This window comes from Bacillus rossius, chromosome 6 (assembly GCF_032445375.1).
Source record: "Bacillus rossius redtenbacheri isolate Brsri chromosome 6, Brsri_v3, whole genome shotgun sequence".
Classification (NCBI taxonomy): Eukaryota; Metazoa; Arthropoda; class Insecta; order Phasmatodea; family Bacillidae; genus Bacillus; species Bacillus rossius.
The window spans coordinates 48,207,139-48,230,170 of record NC_086334.1 but is presented as its reverse complement, the minus strand read 5'-3'; the positions used below and the strand labels follow the sequence as shown (position 1 = coordinate 48,230,170).

Sequence of the window (23,032 nt, the reverse complement as noted above, 5' to 3'; positions counted from 1 at the left end):
GAAGAAAAAGACGCACAACAGGTGATTCGAAGTGAGAAACTCTCAAGCTATTTATTAAGTATTGGATCTAGGATGTTCTTAAAAAAAATCCCAGTTCCAATGTTATCATGTAACATTTTAATTTACACTATTTACAACAAATCATACATCAATTGAAGACCAGATGTTCTTACAAATGTCCAATATTTGCACTTTTAGTTATACGGCACGCATAGGCTACAACCTAAAGTACAATTATTTCCACACTTTGGTTAACAAGTCCAGAGTAATGGAAGCAATAGCCTCTTCAGTTCTGTGTCTCAATTCAGACAAATCATTAGGTACCGGCGGAAAGTAGACACGACCTTTTATAAAGCCCCAAACGGAAAAAAAAAAAAAAGGGTGTCTGTAAAGTCGGTTTACGGACGATAGTTCAACGTGACGTCATAACAAAACATTGATGAAATGATTGCATACTTTTATGAATAAAATTGAATAATTTTTATTTTAATAATAAAAGAATAAATACTTGAAATTATAAAAGTAATCAGATTTTTAAAATGCAAGAATAATTAACCTTTTTTTTTTGCCGAAATTATTGTTGTAATAAGCAATGAAAACCACATATTTTCACTTCACTTTATAAACAGTCGACGAAACAGTTCACGTGTAGATGACTTGTAATTTATTTAAAAAACTGGCGTTTAGCTATAAAGTTTAAATATAATTATGAATAAGTTTCATAAAAAGAAACTGTAATCAAATATCTATCATCAATTATATGAATCACCATAATTTTTTAGTCAGTTGTAACATAACCTATTATTACTGCACTCGCCGACAGCGTAACGGAACACAGCGTAACGGAACAATGAGTGTAACAGGACACAGCGTAACGGAACAATGAGCGTAATGGGACTCAGCGTAACGGAACAATGTGCGTAACGGGACACTTTTTCGTGCGTGAAACCGGCGTTCATCGATTTATTAGACGTCACGTCAAAATTTTTTGCATGGCGTGTCAGGTGAACGTGGAGGCCAGCGAGAAAGAGGTCATGTCGTCTCGACCATTACGTCCAATCCAACGGTCAGGGACTTCCGACGTTAAACCACTCTCGTACAATGAGATTCCAATGGGGGAGGGCCTCCATCGTGTTGCCGAATAAAGTTAACAGGTTCGCCTTTTTACTAACTGGGGAAATTACGCTTGGGAGTCGCCATTTAGCGTAGGTGGCGCTGAAAGCGAGATAACAAAAAAAAAAAAAAAAAAGCATTACTCGCGCATGTGCTTATCCAAAACTGTTGTTTGAGTTACTCTTTGTTTGTGACCTTGAACCAACACACTACAACGCTAACTGTGAATTTTTTTTGTGTCCAGACTGTGTTGTAGTGTGGTGGGGGTGGGGGTTGGGCGAATGGTTGGGGGGGGGGGGGGGGGCTAGCTTCCCTTCCGCGCCTTACCGGGCGTGCCAAGGCAACACCAACTAGACTCCCTCCCTCCCGCAGGTGGCAGCACTGCTGGCCACACATCATCGTGGCCTTGAGAACAGTCCAGAGCCACGGAGTATATAAGTGAACCAGAGACGAAATAGAGGCGCGGTCCCTTTGATCTTGGCGAACTCGACAGCAGACAGTCGAAAAGTTGGCCGCCATGTTTGTGGCGTGTGCGCAGCTCATAAACACATGTTGAATGCTACGTTTTCATGAAGTATGGATCATTATTCCAAAAATTTCTACTCGACACATAATTATATTCAATTTTCCATTAAGGTTTAATGCGTGGACCATACGTAAGTTAACGAATGCATTCAGTTACGATTCATGCGTAGATTGAATAGTGGTGAAGTATTATGAGACGGTGATTTTTTTGTTGTGTTAGAGCGTGTTTAATTAAGTGACGAGCCTATTTGTCCGTGTGTGACGGCATGTTTGCATAGGCAACTTACGAAATATTTTATTTGCGTGAAATCAGAGGTTATACAGCACACAATCCATGATCATATCTGCATACAAGAAAAAAAATAGTGGGAAGACCTATATCAAATTTGTTGCATTTGATCCTCCAGAAATATTTTAAAAAAAATACACAAATGACGTGCACACTAATCATTCCTTTCTTTTGGTACGTACCTAAGTGAGTAAAGCATGGAAAGTATTAGGCCTAGTTCTAGGACAGTAGGTAGTCAACCTGTTGCAATAAATTCAAATTATATAGTAAATATCAGGAATAGCTTCTCGTGCAAAAGTCTTGAAAAAAAAATCCCTGTTTTTACTAAAGAACTAACTTAATCTCATTTGGGTGAAAGTTCCGTATTGCGTATCCAAGTTAACCCTGTGGTCCTGATGGTACGATTCTGATGGCACGGTCTTGTACAGCTGACCCTGTGGTACATGATGCTTATTTTTTTTTTTAGCAGTGTGAGAGACACGTAGCGCTGAGGCGTAGTGCGAAACCTGATGTAATTTGTCTTACAAATAATTTATTTTTTATATCAGCTTTCGCGCTGTAAAATGCGTCGGCGCTTCGCTCATCCCCACTGCTAAAAAAAAGCATCATGTAGGGTAGACCGGGGGAAATCGGGTCAATTTTTTGAAATTCCTGAATAAGTATAAAACCAATATTAATTTACCATAAAATAATCTACAGTAATATCAGTCATACATTTATGTACATATTTACATACAAACATTAGCCAATCTTCCTTACGAATTGACATTAAACTTGATAAAAGGAAAATGAAATGTTTTGACCCGATTTGGACAGAAGTGGGGTAAATCGGATCACAAGTGGGGCAAATCGGATCAACAGATTTTCTTTACTGTTTTGACAGACACATTCCGCATACAAACTGTTTACACTGAAAAGCATTGACACAGCGCTCATGGTACCACATTTTGCAAGACTGGCACTGAATCCAGTCTCCAGCAGTGCAGCTTCTGATGTCTTTGTATGCAATTTTGCACATGTTGCAGAGAACATCTTCCTCATCATCCTGGCCTTCTTCGAAAATTTCCAACTCGGATGTGTTTTTAGTTTTTGTTCGCTTCTTCGTCTTCAGAGGTTCAATTTTGCTTTGCTTTGAACTTAATTTAACACCTGCTTCTTGCTTTTCAATTTCCCGGATTCCAACAATGTGCGATTCTCTTTTGACAGTAGCCTTAGAGAAGCAACAGTTTTTCGTTCACCTATTCCCTTTGGTGTTAAATTTTCCGGTTTTGGTAACAGGCATCTCACTTCTTCTGTGGTGCTCCTTCCACTTACATATTTGGCAGTGAACACGTAATTCTATATTTACATGGATAATATTTTCATTATTTTAACATGTCCTAAACTTCAATATTATTATAAGTACTTACAAATTTTAACTAAAGTTGAAGTCATGTGCCTTAAATTCATTTTTTCCACTTATTTAGAATAGGTCTTAACTTAAAAATTGAGAAAGAAGAATAAAGTGCTTCACAATATATAGCAAATATATGAAGCGACCCGATTTCCCCACTGTATGCAGTGACTCGTTTTACCCCAACGTCAGCGACCCGAGTTACCCCATTTCGCACTTTAAAAAAAAAGAAAAATATTATAAATTCTGTCAAACATATAGAGCTTCAGTAATGCAGAAGAATGTTAATTGGGTACATATTTTCGTACTCCATTACTTAAACTACAATACTATTTCGAAATGCGAACGTAAAGGCTTATTTGAAACAAAATAAAACTTACATTGTTAAGAATTTTCCACTTCAGGACTACACAGGTTCGGGTTCATGTCGCACAGACTACCAGACTGTTGTTACAGACGATGTTCGCCTTGTAGTGGGCGGTTGTATAGACAGATAGCAGCACTCTTTGGTAGGTTCCGTAGACTCCAGTTCATTCTTTCGCCACAAGACAGCATATATTGTTACGATGACCCGGTTTACCCCGTGACCCGATTTCCCCCGGTCTACCCTACCACAGGTTCAGATGTACAGGATCATGCCATCAGGATAAAAGGTATATCTGGATACACCTGGATACGCAATACGGAACATTTACCCTCATTTGTTAAGTATGATAAGGTTAGATTACATTGGGATAAGGTTTATTAGGTTACAATTATGTTTGGTTAGGTTTACCTTAGGTTAGGTAACAACTGATTATGTTTCAATGTTATGAAATCATTACTCAACACTATATGTACCCACATGAAAAAAGTACATATAAATGAAAATTTTAGCCCATCACTTATGTTTTAAAGCACTCTGATGGTTTTACACGAACACTTATAGGTCTATAAGCAGTTATTTTATTTTAACACGCTAGGCCAATTTTAATCGCGATAATTCCTATATTCGTTTACTGCATAAGATAACAAACCCACATTACACTCTAAAATATTACTGATAATTAAGATAACAAATAGAAGAAGGAAAGTAACAGCCACATTTGGCAAGTTGTGGAATCAACATTGCAGAACTTATAGGTACTATGTTGACACGTTATTTTTACTTACAGTATTTCATCTATAGGAAATCTGAAGAAGCTTCTTTTTTCAGGTTGACCACTGTTGTTTAAACAGTTTGATGCTCCAAAACGTTTACGAAACTCATTCATTTTCATAAAACTGATCTCTGCAGCATCCCAAAGTTTAAAACGCTATACCAAGGCCAAAATTATACTTGCCACAAAAATGGCGGCTAGCCTACGATGTGTCAACACGGCGAGTTCGGGTGTGCACAGCTGATTTCGCCTCTGGTTCTTATCTCCTCTGTGCCAGGGCGTCGGCCCTCGTGGCCGACTCGCAGTCGCGCTTGCACGTATGTACATGATATGACAATCCGTCGGCGCATGATTCTTATTGTATGCTAAATAGAAGGACCAACAACGAGCAACACTATCAAGGCCAAAATTCCTTAGAAAATAAGCCTGCCACCAGTTGTAACAATTCATCAGCATTCTTGTAACCCTTGCGCTCACCTAGTGCCTGTTCGGCAAATCAAGAATTTTTTAGTTCAACCCTTATTTACACTACTTTTGTGTTCTTTCCCTAATGCGTGCAGATCTACTTAAGTATTGCTTTCAGATGAAGATCCACAGATCGTAGGAAAGGTATCTGCCACAGTGTTATTCTTTCCGGGACGATGTCGTAACTGAAACATGATAACTCCATTTATGACATCACATAATTTTATTATTTTTTTTAATTTTGCTAGCCTGCAGATTATAAAATGAAAAGAGACTGATTTCTGGTTCAGTAATGAGCTGACATTGATCCAAGTAATGCCTGAATTTCCTCAAAGCTTCCTAAATAGCAAATGATTCTTCTACTGATGAGTGACTTTTCACCTAATTATAGGGTTCTTGAAAATAATGAAATAGGTATTCCTCCTTGATTAAAGACCACTGCACTATCGTGATAATATTATGCATCAGTTTCATCAAAAAATGGAATGTTATAATATATTGCAGGTACTATCGTGTTAGCAATTTCCACTTTCAGATAAATACAGCTTCCTTGGGAATTGGGAAAGATCCGCCTTGGGTTAGTGGATAGAGCTTTCCAGATAATCTTAGTATCCATTTAGAGAAGTTAGCAAATGTACCCACCATTCTGTCCAAAGATGTAGAATTATGAGGAGGGATCAGATCCGTAAGTCCGGTATGAGGGTTTTTGCGTAACATAAAAGGTTTATTGCTTTACCAGAGTATGCACAGTTTCCTTCTTTTAATGTTTGATTATACTTGCGACCAGCTTCAAGAAATATTTGTAGGTTCATTAATGCTTGTCTTGATTGCTGCTACACAAAGAAACATTGTTTACAGAAACAAAAATACCATCTATATTCTCTAGTTGAATAATTGGTACTGTCAATAATATGTTGAAAACTATAGCTATGGTATTAATAGAGTTTGTTACAAACTTGAATGACTGTACAGGGTTTTCTTCTTTGATAGCAAACTGGTGATATGGACTACACAGGTCAAGAGTGATAATTGCGTGAATCGTCTGTGAATAGTCAATGGTCATCAGTTTCTTGTAATTCTTACTTAAGGTCAATAGAGCCTGTGCATACCATGGTGATTTACTAGGTTATGTTATCCCTTCTGATGGAAGACATTCAATTTCAGACTCTATTAATTTCATTTATCCTTGATATATTTTCTAGAGTTATCTTCAATGGTCTTGCAATTGGGAGATAGATTGTTTGATAGCGAAGGTCATGGTTAACATTACAAACCGAATGTAGTTTCTATGTCCTAGAATATAATGTCCAATTAGTAGGTGAGTGCATAAATATCTTAAATCACTGCTAATTTAACTCCTTTTTTTAAAGTTTATTCACACTTCTACAAAGAGACCTTACAATACCCAAAATTAATTGAGTGCAATGATGTAGAAGCCATAGAAATCTCTCTTCTGGCAGGATCAAATTTCAGATGGTTTAATAACAAGTTTGTGATCCAGAAATCTCTTTGAACTTCATATCTCTGTAAGTGCATTGATATATGCCCCAATTAGTTTGACCATTATGACTGGCCAATATAAACAAGCTGGAGAAGCAGCTGATATTGTTGCATTGAAGGATGCTGCTGCAGAAGTTTCGCCAGAGGACTTGCATACCTTAGCAAAGTGGCCTTTCTTGCCACAACTTTTATATATCGAACTTCTAGTTGGACACATTTCTCGAGCATGCTCTCAGTAGCCATAGCCCCAAAAGTTTAATTTATTATTTCCAGTTTCCAGAAACAGAATATGTCTGTCATGCAGGTAGATCGATTGTATTTTGCCCATTATTTCTTGATAAATCTTGAGATGTAGCAGCATTCACAAGGTTAGTCGATTTCGCACAACATTCAGACTGTTTCTGGGTCATCTCAAGTGATCTAGCTTGATCATAAGCAGCTTGGAGCTCCATAGTAGTATTTTATTAAAGACGATGTCGTTTGTAAGATGACTGCAATCCACTAATAAAAGCATACTGAATACTATCGTTGCAGCATTTTTATGCTGACACAGCTTGAGGATTGCATTTTTGTTTAATTTTTTTAATTCCTAAAGAAAATTATATTAAGTTTTACCATTTTCATGTCGCCTCAAGTTTGTTTTAGAAAATCACTCTTCGGTTTCACATAAAGGGCTTACAAAGTTGCGATAGCAGCTTCATACGTACTACAATATGCATCATATGCATACTTCAGGAGCAATATAATTTTTCAACAAATAAATTATTCATTGATTTTCAAGCACTCACAAAATTCTTAAATGTACCAATGCAACCAATGTTTACCTGCATTACTGGAGCTCGTATTTGTAAAAAAAAATCATCCTGAGCAATGAATTTATCCATTTTTTAATAGTATACAATTTTGAGGAAAAAACTTCGATTTATCAGACATTTTATACACTTAACAGAAATAGCAATTTAATTACATCACATATTACAACAAAATAACAATATTTGTTTATTTTCCTATAGACAAAATCTACCACATCTTGCATTATTCTATATTATTTTACAGGTTTTCTATTTCTCATTCTACTATAAGAATTAAATGTTTGCCATAAAAGTATGTGTTCTACGAATTTATTATTTTCTTTCAGATTATTTGAATATGCACAAGCCTTACACTGACATGTAAGTTAGGACTTCGCAGCAAGTCTTAATTTTCTTGTTGCGATTTCAGATTGTTAGGCTGGGCGCACACAGAATCAGACAAGACACGACACGACACGACATGACATGGTGTGACCCACACGATGCCGCACGACAGTTTTAAAACCCCATTTCTGTTTTGTTATTTCTTTTTCAAATATTCTTGAAATCAAATTGCTGTCGTGATAATATTTCCTGTACTAAACATACTAATCGATCTGTATCCAAATCCATAATGAGAAACAAACCAATAAATACTTTCCAAATGAATATTTAATAAAGTAACAATTAAAAATCATTTTTAACCAGTCAGCTATACATAAATTACCATAGAATACAACGGCATACTTTTGTTGACAATTTTTTTTTAATTTTCGCGCATGCGCAGAGCACTGCAGCCACCAGACAGTCTGCTCGCGACGAAGTTGGAGCAGTCATTGGATGCCGTCGTCCCACGTCTGATTTTGTGTGCATTCATTTTTTTACGCAAATACATTGAAGTAAACTACTATCAGACAAAATGTCGCGTTGTGTCGTCATTCTGAGGGTTGTTTTGATTTGACAATAGCAACCATTTCTGTTTATACCACCTAGAAAAGCTAAGGAAATTTAAAATTGCCCTTTTTGGATGCTACGTTGTTATTAGATATTTTAAAAATATCGTGACAATTTCAATAAGGCTTTATTTTGCAAAACATTCCGGGATATCAATGTGGGTCTATTAATCAATGATACTATGCAGTTTGACGTTGCAGTTTTTTTTTCATAACATCCTACATAAGTTGCTGCACAATAATGTGTTATGGATAAAAACATTTTTTATATATATATTTAGTTTTAAAATTGCAGTATTGATATGAAATGATGAAGTGCTTACCTCAGCACGTTCATGCCATTAAGGGTTTTATACATGGCTGAAAGATCATTATTGACGTGAAAAGATGAAGTGCTTACTTCAGCACGTTCATGCCATTAAGGGTTTTATACATGGCTGAAAGATCATTATTGACGTGAAATGATGAAGTGCTTACTTCAGCACGTTCATGCCATTAAGGGTTTTATACATGGCTGAAAGATCATTATTGACGTGAAAAGATGAAGTGCTTACTTTAGCACGTTCATGCCATTAAGGGTTTTATACATGGCTGAAAGATCATTATTGACGTGAAATGATGAAGTGCTTACTTCAGCACGTTCATGCCATTAAGGGTTTTATACACGGCTGAAAGATCATTATTGACGTGAAATGATGAAGCGCTTACTTCAGCACGTTCATGCCATTAAGGGTTTTATACATGGCTGAAAGTATCTGCCAACCAGAGCCCATGTTGAACTTCTTATTCTCCTGCTGCTTGTTCGGCATGATGAAGTTGAGCACGCTCCTGCTCAGCACCGACTTGAGGTCCTTGTCCTGGTCCACCGGTGTTGTGAGGGACTTCTTGAAGCGGTCCAGCCACGTTATCAAGGATTCGTCGCGCCAGTACTCCGGCGTGTACCGCGTGGTGAAGATCTTCCTGCTCACGCGCCGGGAGGGGGGCTCCGGGTAGACGTCCGGCGTCGAGGCTCGCAGCGGCGCCGCGGCGCCCGTCTCGGCCGTCGCCTCCACCACTCCCCGCACGAGGCGCATGAACGAGTCCACCTCGGCGCGCTTCGCCCCGTCCGCGCTGCGGAGGAAGTCGTTCCCGACTGGCGTATCAATTCTTCATGCACATAACGAATACAAGTACATGAAATAATAAAACGACTGAAGTGATGTTCTAAATACGGTTTGTAAAATATAAATTCCATCAAATTAAAAACGTATATTTTTTATTCATTATTAATATAATTAATATAAACTATCGAATAAAGTTGAATAAATAATTATTTATTATAATTTATTTAATTTTTTTTTAAAAATATATGTAATAATAAAATTTAAACACACCTGGAAAAGTTTAATTTATAATTATCTCTAATATTCGCAATAAATAAATGTTTTTAATGATATGGACCGGTGTTCAATATCAACAACTAAAGTATAATATTTAAAACCAGTTATAAGTTGGTTTGCGTATAGCCTTTTATTTTTCATCCTGCAATTTTTTTTGCATGGTACTCGCGCATCGTAAAAATTCACTCTGTAATGTTACAAGAAAGATGATGTAACTTTGTACAACACATGGCTACAGTTATTTTTACTAATATATGAAATACGTTTTCCGAGATAATACTGAGCATTTCTTACGAATTAGTTTTTTTTTAATGTTTCATTCAAACATAATTTTTTTTCAAACCATGGAAAATACTATCTAATATTCAATAATTGGACTTAATTTCTTGTTATTATGCTTATTAATGTGCGCAGTTAATACCGGAAAGCTATTCAGGGAACGGATTAAAAATAACTTTGACTTTTGGAGGCACTGGGACAACACAAAGCATGTATTCCCGGATAAGAATCCGAACCCAGTATTGCTGCGAACACTTTTTTTTTTTTTTTTTTTTTTAGTGATGCAGTTGTTTTCGCGCAAATGTGCAAACATCTGTGATTTGACATGAATATTTCTGTTCCATTTACAAAAATAAATAATTAAAATAATTACAGTGTGGTGGGAGGGAGTTCTTTACTGTTCCGATGCGCTTCGACGTCGGCTGGAGTTCCTTTGTTCGCGTCATCGTAGTTTCCCCCGGGTGGCGCTCCGTGCGCAAGGCTGGCTGCGCAGAGCAGCAGCAGTATCTGCCAACACAACAACACACCCGGGCAGTCGTTAGAAACCACCCCACCACCACACGTCTCAACCAATCAAACATGCAGTGATAAGCGTGACCGTCAATCTCAAAAATATAAAATAATATTATTATTATTATTATTGTGGTTCACAGGAATTTGCGGCCGATACCTATTGACCACACCGAGTCTTCGGGGCTTTATTTGCGTCTGTGAGTTTCTCTTATCGCCAACGTTTCGGTGCCCATCGTAGTCACCATCATCAGATTGATAGCAGTATTTTTTTTTTTAACTCCACCAAAACATCTGTGATGAGACGGCACGTAGAAGCGGCTAGAGCCAAAAAGACAACTGACCACAAAGATGGGGAAATGTTCATCTTTGTGCGTTTACCTGTGTGAACCTCCTAAAATTTGAATCATGTTTTATTTTCACCGTAAAAGAGAGTTCAGCATCAAAATATTTCATTTTCAAGGAATCACCGCCAGCATTTTTTTTTTTAAATTCTAATATTAATCGTAAGCTTATGTGATAATTATCTCTCTGTGTGTGTATGTTTCCCTTATTCCCTTTTTACTTTACTCCTGGTGCACTAACTTCAATGTAATGTCATTAACAAGAAGTTTTTCAGTTTTTACATATAAGTGTGTACTTGTTTAAAATTTATTTCCAGGTATTTCCACTTTCATGTGGTTTTAGATGCCACAGTCCGCAATAGCATGAAACATATTTCACCGTATGAAAAATTTATACGAATTAAGGTTTATAACTTTGTTTCCTGTAGAGATCAACCTAAAAAAAAATATAATGAAGTGTGAAAAATTAATTAATTTGTTTAAAGAATATAGTATTTAACCTTTTATTAAGCTAATTTAAATAAAATATATAATTGAAAATATTACAACTAACCAATTAAAATGAACTTGGGATTTTGTATTTATTAATGTTTGTTTACAATCATAAATTATTTTCTGAGAAAGTTAGTTGAGAAATAATAGTGAATAACTTGAGTTTTAAATTACGTAATAGTAATATCTCCAAAAATTTATTTGCATAAATATGGCCCAAGAGAGATTTGAATTTTCTTTTTTAGATAGATTTCAAAGAAATGTTACCTATTTTATCCGTTACCGTGGTGTGACATTCTGTATAATCTCAAAAACATCCAAAATATTTATCTTTCAAAAATATTAACTTCAAATATGTTTAGGTTTTCTATCTTATTGCCATCAAATTGCCTAAAATATTTGTTCAAAATGTAACTTAACGAACTGGAACCAAATTTGATTTCATGTGTGATGATTATTAATTAACAAACACTTAACTTTTTTCTCGATATTCAAATTACATGGCCTACAAAAACTTCCACAAAAAATACCTTGGGTACTTTTAAAAACAGCTGCAATTTTCTATATTATGTAAAATTGAGTTCCACGCGTATTTATTTGTGGCTAGAATTTTCTTAAAAATTTTTTTATATACATTAGTTTTGCCTTATTTAGTAACATTTGTTTAAAATGACTAATTACATTACTAAAATTATTTTTAAGAAATGAAGGGATTTTTTTTTCCGATTCAGAGTAGGAAATAATTATTTCAAATTTAGATGCACGTTGTATTTGGACAGCATATTATAATTTTAAGTAACTGTAGCAAACAAAAATTAACTAGATAAAAATTCGTAAAAAAAAATTTAATTTCGCGGAAATAGGCGTAATAGTTAAAAAGATTTATTTGGATTTTAGCATCCTCTATTTTAAGCTAGTGGACTGAAGGAGAAGGGCAGTTTTAAAAAATAAGGTACGGAAAAATAGTGCGACTTTAAAACGTTGGATGCCTGTGGTGGCGAGACCTGCAATATTATATCGGGCTTCGAACCACCTGGGCACAGACTTGATACTCGTAATAAGAATCGAACCCGCGACCCTGGCCACTCGATCCTCACGCGTCAGCGATCACGACCTCGAGGACAAACCTAATTGGCGTCCTTCGAATTCGATTTCTCGACCTTTTAGCCTCCAGGCCCAACCCATTCCTCCGTGGCAGTTCGTCCTATCATTTTGGTAATCTTTAAGGAATATATTAAGTTATTTCTTAAAGCCTTTATTTTTGTTCACCATTTAGATACTTCAGTAAATTTTCCAATTATTATCTTATTACATTATTTTTTGTTGCTTACTAGCAATTTATCTACTGAGAGTGTAATATTCGCATTAGCTTACGATTTGTCAACAGAACTGTTTCAATTCAGCTTATGTTAACTTGTGTCATGCTCGTTTCTTTGTTTTAGAAATGAAAATAAAACTTATTTAATTGCACTGATTGTGAAATAAACCGATACTTACCGTATCTAAACTCGGACATACCAAAATGCAATGGGATTGTGTAACCCCAACTGTTCGCCTCGAAGCACGTCCTGATAGTTCTGCGGTCCACAGGCCCAATCATAGAATAAGAAGGGAGATACAGAAGTGCGACTCTTTAACAGAGGACACTGAAACCATGTTTTGCGCGACATTTGATGCTATCTGTTGGGCGGGCCCAGAACTAATACAGAATATTAGCGCTTTATAATTATAATTTAACTAATTGTATTATTTGCTTAGTAGAAGATATTCAAACGATACAAGAAATACTTGTAATTTTTTTATAAAATATAAATATAATACATAAATAAGTAGGAGATGCAGTATTTATGGTACGCGAGACCACAAAATATGTGCTACCACAATAAGGTGAATTAATTTGTATTGGTTTGTTTGCCTGATCATATAACTGATCCATTACTTCTCACAGTAAATGTACCTATGTTAGTAATATATAGAAATAGCTACTATCTAGCGGATGGGCCCAAAAGTACTCCAAAAACTAGGTCTCATTTCCTGTCATTTGAGTATTTCTCCTCACGAACCCACTCGTCCAAATATCGTAATAACGACAACATGGGAAACTAGCGAGAAATACGCGAGACGAGTGATTGCCACGAACCTACGCTTTTAAGCGCGTGAAACTAATTTACAGCAGTGGCATCTGGCGGCGTGAAGTGGAAAATAGCTCGAAAGACACGCAATGAATTTGTCTCGCGCTTCGCCAGTGATGATTGGCCAGGGTTTGCCACGTTGTCCCGTTGGTTGATGTTTGACTCACCTCCCGCGCCATCGTGCGCGTCTGCCGTCAGCCTTCTGCCTTCTGCCGTCTGATTTCTGCCGTCTGCCGTCTGCCGTCTGCCGTCTGCCGGAGGACGAGCAAGCCCGCGGCGCGAGCGTGACCGAGCATTTATACGGCGGGCGCCACCCCGCGATAGTCGGGAAAGCTGCCCTGGAGGGGGAGGGGGGCAAGGGGGGACACCGCGGGGCGTGCTCCCGTGAGGGACAACAATACCCCCGAGATGCGCCCGCAGTCACGTTCTGCCGAGCGCAGATAGCGCTGACTGGCCGCCGGCGAAGGAACCTCGACGAATCATTTTTTTTTTCCTTCTTCTTTCGTGCAGTCCGACAGTTTGAGCCCTTTCTTGTTTCGTGTCGTGGATGGTTGAATTGCTCTGCTATCGCCATCCGCGTACCAGTTCACAGAAGAAAAAAAAAATAGATAAATAAAGTTTTGATGTCGTCAGAAAATGTTTTCTAAATATTCGTGTCCCCCACATTTGTTATGGAAAAAAACTGTGCAATGTCACAAAAAAAGGTTTTTTTGTTGCCTTCAGAAATACGTTATAAGAAAAAAAATGTCGTGTGGGTTACTAAACACATTATTTTGGCATTATTACAAAACGCAAACACACGGAAGCAAAGATATTCCTAAATATTATTGTTTTTACAATACCAATAAAATGTTAACTCAATTCACCTTGCAATAAATTGCATTGGAATTTCTTCAATAAGTTAAGGACTAAAAACATTAAATTCGTTATAAAGGTTCTTAGATAAATTTAATCTAACAGTTGTCAAAATGAATTGTAGCTGGTCAACGCTACTATAATGAAGTATCACAAAGTCAGGCCTGCGAAACAGCAAACCAAGAAATGAGAGACTGAAAATCAGTTGGTACTCAACTGCTCCATCTGGATCATGTTTTTAGTTTTTGTAATTGAATGATCGGCACTTATAGACTAGCATTATTTCTGGCAACGATTCCCACGTTGAAAAATATGTGTGGGATACTGATAAAATACAGATTTGATTAAAATAAGTGATAACTAATGTATAATTGTATTCAGGAAACAAATTAAGTTGGTTTATAGAATAAAACGTCGCGAAAAACATATTTAAGCAGAGATTGGAACTTAAAAATTTTTCTATAGATAAACAGGCCCTAGGCTTATTGACTCCAAGACCACGAAGGCCAGAAGATTGGATAATAGATCAAGTATATATATTTAAATACAAGTAGATTTATTTTTGACTTGCGAATTAACCTTAATGTTATTCAACGTTTCCAATTGCAATGGAATGTAAGCTTGGGACCAGATTAACAGTCCTTAGTACACTTCGTGCGTTGTCCTCATTAGCGTTTCTCTCGAAGATTAGTTTTAACCCCAACGTCGCTCACTTTTAGTAGAAATGAGATGTGCTAAAAATAATTTTTACTAACGTAAAGAACCTAGGATGCTAGGATGCTAGAATGCTAGGAGAAACAGGTTAGCAACGAGAAATGAAAATGTAACACTGTAAGCGCATGAAAACATCATACATACATACATAGTTACAAAGTGTCAGTCAATAATATGCGTATTTATTATTTATAAATAAATTTTTTATATATTATGGGACATTTATCTATGTCTTCAATAATTCTTTACCAGTAGATAATACATAATTTACCTTAATCGTTAATATGTTTTGAACTATTTATTTAATTGAAAGTGCAGTCAAAGTTTGTCGTTCGAATCTTTCGAATCTACCCATTCTTTGTGGCGAAAAGCTTATAGACTAATATCGTTCTAAGGTACACATGGTGGGACTCAAAACCACTACTTAAAAGTAAGCGGTCTGGACCTAAACCGCTAGACTGTCGGAGCAGATGTAATGAAAGGTGTCGCTCACTGTTAAGGCACAATACTCTTGTATCGTGAAGACGGGAAATCAATAGTTCCATACCCACTAACGTTTTTTTTTTTAAAGTGCCTTTCACTTAAACGTCATGGAAGAAGGCACCTGCTAACGATTAAGTGGACTGTACTGAGAACTCACACTGAAAGAATCTGTAGTATTTTACTGATCCAGGTGGAGCAGTCGAGTATCAACTGATATGCAGTCTGATCTATTTTATTTGGAGCAGTTTTAAATATTGTGATTTCAATGTGCATGGAGCGATTTACTATAAAAAATATGGGGGTCCTGTTTGTTTCCATATGCAACGACATTAAAATTTAAACCCAACATCAGCGTACATTATTGCCCAGGAATGCGTAGCACCTAACGGCTCACGTGTTTCGTCTTGTTGTAAACAAATCGGTGGATACACTCGTATATAGCCCGTGTGAATGTTTTTTATAACTTGACTGTTCTTAAAATTAGCACCAATGCTAGAAATACGCTTCTGCCACTGTTATTCCATCAGCAGTGTTTGTAAACCATTTTCATGTGGTATTTAGGGTTTTTAAACAAACATCATATTATGTCAATTGAGAAATGGGTACCACTGATTAGAGGTGGGTTGTTACAGCAATTTTCGGTATCTGTTCCAACCTGATACTGATACAGTAATGTACCTAGTTACAAGTCTCTGATACTTCTGTATCAGACGGTCCCAGGAAGCAACAAAGCTCCGCGTACGCAGACCGTGCGACCGGAAGGAGAATCTGATACATTATTTATCACGCCCGGTAATTCTCTACCTCTGTTACTCTCATGCCCGCCTGATACAGCCAGTATCAATCAGTTCAACATTCACTGCAGTTCGTCCTGGCCGTGTATCAATCACCATGTACATTGTTGCGGGCTGTCATGCTTTGTAGTTAGTATCTTTATAGTGAAATAAGGAATGGATAAGTGCACGAAAAAGACTTCATTTGTGTGGAATTTTTTACGGAAAATAATGAGTTTGCTAATTGTAATTTGTGTAAACAAAAACTGAGTTATAAATCATCATCGACCAATCTGAAGAAACATTTGAAACGTAAACATTGATATAGTATGATCACTAATGTACGTATCTGTTTTTTTTTTAATTTTTAATTTTTTATAAAATCGTAATCTTTTAATGTATGAAAACACTAGTTACTAATTGTTTTCGGAAAAAAAAGTCCTAATGTTGATTACATCTGTTATTAGTGTCAACTGAGAATTTATTTGCATTTTCATAGCTGCTAGGTGCACAAATATAAATATTATACCTTGTATTAATGTACTTTTTAATATTAAAATTTCATTAGTTTTATTATTGAACGAGTCTGTGCACGCACTGCGCTCTGAGCGTACTTTGATGTGGGACAATAACCAAACGACTCGTAACAATTTCGCTTTGCGCCTCTCCAACGCCTTCCCCTGCGCTTCTTCCCCTACATTATTTCCCTTCTTTATCCCTTATTCGTCGTTCCTGCTCCCTCCCCTTTCACAAGCTCCGCCCAAGTGACCGTCATCTTCTGCGATCGGGTTTTGCGCACGCGCACATTGGCCGTGGTGTTGTTCCAGGCGAATTCTGAACTGATACTAAAGTACCTGATACTTTTCAAGTGTACTCGTTTGCCGTTCCTGATACAGGCGCGTATCAGTGCCAAAGTATCAGGTTGATACTTTTCGACCCACCTCTACCACTGATACAAATTTTCAGAAGTTTAATACATTAGGAAAGTTACATGTCACAGACTATACAACTCTAAGTAAAATTTTGAAAATAAAAATATTTACTCTGCGAATTTCTCAAGGAACGTCTGGCCAGGAATTTCACCTGTTGCCTGCGAAGGTGCATGCCACTTGCTCTTGCTTGTCATGAAGTTATACTTACACTTCTCAAGTCTAACACAAAACACCATTCAATATACCTAAGCTTGCAATTCAACCGGTTAAGTTACAGAGGGCGGTACGGCAGAAATGGCCAGTATGACAGAGCACCAATGAGTTTAAGAAAAAGTCCTTACATGTAATGCCTTCTCTTTATTCACCTGCGCATCCATCTCGTTGTAGATTTACAGTAAAATTGACAACGGTTGCTGTGATTTAAGCGTTTATATCGTTCACTGGGAAGTTCCCTCTAGCTATTGAACGGTTTAGTGCTTGTCTAATCGCGCTATATCACTCCCTGACGTTTTTTACCACGGTGTTTGAGATATTATGTATACTTGTTAAATCACGAATCTTTAGTAGGCTACCTGGGTAGAGACTGCACGTTTTTTTTTGTTTTTTTTTTTTTAGTAAAGCGAAATTATAGATAGAACCGCTCACTGGTGCATGTAAACAGGTATCGTTTAGTTACGGTTTTCGCATTTCCAGACTGCCCGAAAGAGTGTCCAACCTTGTTTTGTGGTCACTATGTTGAACAGAAGCTTTGCTCTCCAATATTGTGTGTGTGACTCGGTCGGCTGTTTCCAACGAACTGGGCACACAAAGCTGTGAACTCGAGTCTCCAGAACGTTTCACTAGCGCTGAGTGGCGACTAGGGGAAGCTAGTAGCTAGTTTGCGCGCCATGTTGGCAGAGGTAGAGGAGCAAGTTGGTTGTCTTCCGCCAGGGATGAAGGAGCTTTGGTATCAGGGAGGATGTGGAGACGAGAGATGACTGGGAATCTGCAAGGAAAGGATCATGGAATGTGAAACAATAACTGTTTGCTTCATTTCTAACTTGCTTTGTAAGTGTAAATTATTTAAATCTAAATTAAATATGTTTGCTGATAAAACTGTACACAGGTTAAGCTTCAAAAATAGTACCGGTGATGTCTGCTATTTACTTTTTTGCTCTATTTTCTGTTTTCTTCGTATGACACTGTTTGAACATCAGGGATTCCGGTGAGGTTAATGCTGCATTCCACAAAACGTGGGTCCAGTGTATATAATTGTACTCTGTAATGGCTCTAGCAGTAAACATAATGTTTTCTGGGTCAAAGTACAGTGACATATCTACCTCTTCTACATGATATATTGCACTTGTACGACAATTTTGACGTTTATTTGAAGTACATCCTTAAACCAAATGAACTTTTTCTATACTAGTCAAATGATTTTACTAACTTCGTTTGGAGATTGTACAACTGAAATAAATATCCGAGAAAATTTTTTTTGTTTATCTCATATTTAATAATATAATTCATAAAACTTATGATCCAAAATAAAAACTTTGTGAGTCCACATAAGCTTTAATGCAAAAATTATTTTTAAGTAAAATTGTACTAAAATGCTCCCAGGATATCTGTGTATTGAATAATACATAGTATAAAAAATTATGGTATTTCACTGTTTCAACACTGATTGAAACAAAATTTACTGTTTTAATAAGAAACGTTTAGCTCAGGGCGATATAAGATATTAATTATAAATTATAATTCTTGACAAAATCTCTTTTTGAATAATTTATTAACAGGTTATTTGTATCTAACAAAGTTCAAACTTTATTTGTGAATGTTTGGTGCTGTTCTTAAATAACATAAAAACCATTACTGTGATTCTGTAAAGAAATAAAGTAGGTGTATAGATGAGTGACCACTCTGTATCATAGTTGGTGTGTCTTGCGTGTTAGACAGCTTTATTCTATCGTTAAATGTTAAATACATAAATTTCAGTTTATCTATTTATGTCATGATAATATAAATTAACTTAAAGAAAAAGTGGCCAAATGGTTAATGTGTTTAACTGCTTATCTTACGTGCTCTGCACGCATTAATCCGTATGACACACTCGTCAACTATATTTTGTCAGATCCAAAAAGAGTAGGCAAATTATTCCCAATATTCGCACAATATACCCACAGTTGAACACATATCGATGTTGTATTGGAATATTCGAAAATAAGGTTCTGTTTTACAACACTACTAGATAATGCCCGGCATGCGTTGCAATGCCTCAATCAATTTTTTAAACGTATACTAAGCATCTCTCTTTATCTCTCTAATTCTCTATCTCTCTATGTATATCTCTATAACTCTCTCTATCTTTCTATTTATGTCTCTATCTCTCTATATATCTTTCTACATATATATCTCTATATATATTTCTAGCGGACCCGACAGACATTGTCCTGCCCAAATGTACTTTTTGTGAGATATGGATATGGCGGTAAGTATTTCTACGCTGGACATTTTGTATCTTCTCATTATACATACCCCTCCTCTTGGGCACGCCACTGCCGTTACCAAAAACCTTTCCCATGGTTACGCAGAAGGCAACAACAATGCAAAAGCCCGTTGCCATGGAGGCTAATTATCAACAATGCTTAGTTTTTTTGCTTTTAAAGCGTGTTTTTTTAGTTTTTTCTTAACTCAGAATCGAGATAAAATATCCAATTGTGAATCTAAACCATCCTCGAATCCCCGTGAACTCACACAAAAAATTTCATCAAAATCGGTCCAGCCGTCTAGGAGGAGTTCAGTGACATACACACGCACACAAGAAATATATATATGAGCCTGTTAAAGCCAAAGTGGTGTAAGTCACATTAACCTGCAATTGAGATATAAAGACGTTTAGTAGAGTTGTCACAGAAAATTCCAGAACACTAATATCTCCAATAAATCTAAGTAAATGTACTTAATATTGAATGGTTTAACTATTTATTAAGTTTTTAATATGTTACTAACATGCAAATAAAATTTGTTGGACCCAAAAGTAAGTTACACCACTTTGGCTTTTAACAATTTAAAGATACCAAAAATTAAAAAATTACAACCACAACAGAATTATTATGAAAATGACTTTGCATTTCAATCCAATAATAAAAGTTTTTATTATAAACACACTGAAAACACTTGAACAACTTTGCAAGTTTTCAACAAATCATATTTGGTTACTCAACATAATTATTTTCACCAGCATCCAGTGACCTGATGTATTTTGAAAGACTACTGTAACATCCAGAATATTATTATGCAACACTAAGAAACCTTAATTTGCATAAATAAAATAATGTTAACAGCGCCTTATTACACCTCATCACTAGTGCTTGTCACAAACTGAATATTTCTGTTTTTACTCATACATGCTTGTGTCATCTGCATCAAGAGGTCCAAAATCTTCAGCCGAGTCTGCAGTACAAAGATTATGGTAGTACTCGTGGTTGATAGGGGGTATATAAGGCAAAAGTGCTTGCATATCTTGTTGTTTTTCTTTTGTCACAGGCCTTGCTCCATTGTAGAGTTGTTTTAGAAGTATATTGGCCAGAGATATTGCCGTCCCCGTTTTGATGATTGCTTGATGTCTAAGGTGTAAAAGTCGATTTCATCACACATGTTCTCTTTGAAAAAAATTTTGTATGGGTCAGTTTTCTTGTACCGAATCCACTGCATCTTGAGCCATGACACTGGATGTTTGTTTTCAGCAACTTTTCTCTTTGTGATTGATTTCTCTAGGTTTTCTGTGGATACAAATTCTTCACTAGACATCACGGTAAGATGGAACGGACGTTTTGTCCTAGCTTTGGTGATAACTCTATACCAGTCAGAAGGGCAAAATATCTGTTGGCTCTTACTATAAAGTTCAATTGATCCAAAGTCAGAGTCATTGGGAAGATAGGAATGACCACTTTGCATGAACTTGTGGTCAATAACTTCAATACTGTTGTTTTCACTTAAGACTAGCCTCATCAGTAGTAATGCAAGTTTCCAATTTCCATTTTGTCCTGTACATGTATCACTGTACATGACCACATGTTTAGCTGTTGATGCCCTACTTTCTATGTGTTTGATAACACATGCTCCAATTTCTTGTGAGCCTCGAGATCCAATGGTTTCGTCCCAACAATACATGTAACCTAATCCTGTTGAGAGCTCATGACAACCTAAATTATAAACGTACAAATTACGTTTATAATATGCTATTTGGCATGTCAATTTAGGGAATGCTAAAGATTTTTCCAAATCAAATGTAAAGGAGTAATAAGAGCTATCAGAAGCAGAACGTTCAGAGTCTGTTTGCATAGACACCCTTACGTTATCAGCTTTCCGTAGATGAAGCTCATGTTGCTGGAGAAGGGATTTCTTTTCATGTTCATCTGTAGAACAGTCAAACTTTATTTTAAATGAATCACACTTCATACAGGTATCTTTGTGTGGTGCGTGAAAGTGTAAATTGAACTCTGTATTAAACGTTCTCCGGTAAATGTGTTCTTTGACCGGTTCTTTACCTTCATCAGCACAGTCATCAGTGTATAGTTTGTATAAGAGGCGAATATTAAGGTTTTCTGACAAATATTTCCTGTTCGGGTTGTGCGATCTTGTGTAATGTGATTGGTATGAAGGGAATCCTGAAATGTGTTTTCGAACCATTTCCATTTGTTCGTCAGGTGTTTTATTTACTGGGATTCTCTTTCCCCGGTTGTCCGAACCTGGTGATTGGCCACTTCGTACCTTTCTTATGGCCCTACTGATCCTACCATCGGAAACTTGATATGTTTCTAGAAAATATCGTTTGCACACATTTACACTTGTCCCATCATTTTGGGGTATGTAATATTGGTTTGTAGAATGCTTTGGTGACCGAACACCTACTGTTGGCCGACGGCGCTGTGGTGTTACCTGTTTTATTGAACCACATATAAATGCATTTTGAGCAGAGAAAGTACCTATTTTCCAGAATGATTCAAATGCATTTTTTCGCTCTTCTTCTGAAAATTGTTTGAAACAATTTTTTCTACATGTACAATTAGCGTTCTTAAATGTTTTCTCCTCTACTGATTTACCTTTTGCAGTTCTGTAGGATTTTCCCAAATTTCGCCTTCTCTTCCTTGCTTGTTTCTTGCTTTCCATTTTTTTTCTCTTTCGGGATCGTTTTGGCATACCTTTTCTTTCTTCATTTTCAAACTTTTGTGCTGGATTATCTACTTCGTTCTCTTCCTCGACTCTATCTTAATCTGAAACAATAAGGACATAGTTTATTAACAAGAAAAATTGTCTAGAAATAGTATTTCCAACAGTAAAAACACTGTGTGAAGTCCATTTTGAAAATACATAACTTGTGACAATACTTCCTTCTTGTGAAACAATTTAATCTCTCATATTTTGTCCATAAGGAGTTTCAAAGTTAAAATATGCATTTTTCCATTATTTTATGCCTTCATAAGAAATTACCACACCAAGCAGAATGAAGAAATTCCCAGTGAAGTACGATGTCATGGCCTATAACGTTAACTATATTATTAAAATGGACCGCAATAATTTTTGTATTAAAACAATTTTGAAAATATTGTTTTATATTTCAAAATTTTTAAAAGATAAAAATAACTTTTTTTTTTACAATTTTATATACCTAAATTACATTGTAGCCCATGACATCGTACTTCACTGTCAATGTTTTAATTCCATTTAGTGTGATGGTTTTTATAAAGGCTTATACTGAAAAATGCAGATTTTGACTTGATTTTGCCATGACACGAAAACTACAAGAGCAAACAAATTGTAACTGTAGCAAAATATAGTCACAATATAAACCTACAAAACACACAATATCCCAAACATCTATAAAACAAATTAAAACCACGGGTATCTTTGACGAACCTCCCCCTTTAACAGACATCATTTAAAATAGAATACTGAGATAACATAACCTCAAAATGGCCTACACAGCTAG

The 23,032-nt window shown here is 36.3% G+C and overlaps 1 protein-coding gene across 2 annotated transcripts; it reads right to left on the bottom strand.

The window, feature by feature from the left end:
• Nucleotides 1-7,295: 7,295 nt before the first annotated feature.
• Nucleotides 7,296-13,585, bottom strand: LOC134533158 (uncharacterized). 2 transcript variants are annotated; one of them, XM_063370517.1, is made up of 3 exons: nt 13,472-13,585; nt 10,200-10,333; nt 7,296-9,278 (listed from the first exon to the last, which is right to left on the bottom strand). In XM_063370517.1, exons 1-3 carry the CDS (start codon nt 13,481-13,483, stop codon nt 8,873-8,875), a joined length of 552 nt encoding a protein of 183 aa, XP_063226587.1. In that variant the 5' UTR covers nt 13,484-13,585; the 3' UTR covers nt 7,296-8,872. The 2 variants fall into 2 exon arrangements, with proteins under 2 accessions (XP_063226587.1, XP_063226586.1); XM_063370516.1 differs by having other exon boundaries at nt 7,296-9,314; nt 13,472-13,584.
• Between the last annotated feature and the right edge of the window lie 9,447 nt (nt 13,586-23,032).

What these genes read in the sequence shown, in the direction of transcription:
- LOC134533158 (XM_063370516.1), bottom strand. An exon ending in GAACTCCCTCCCACCACACT is followed by an intron (nt 9,315 to 10,199) that starts GTAATTATTTTA and finishes ATGTGCATGAAG; the next exon opens with AATTGATACGCCAGTCGGGA.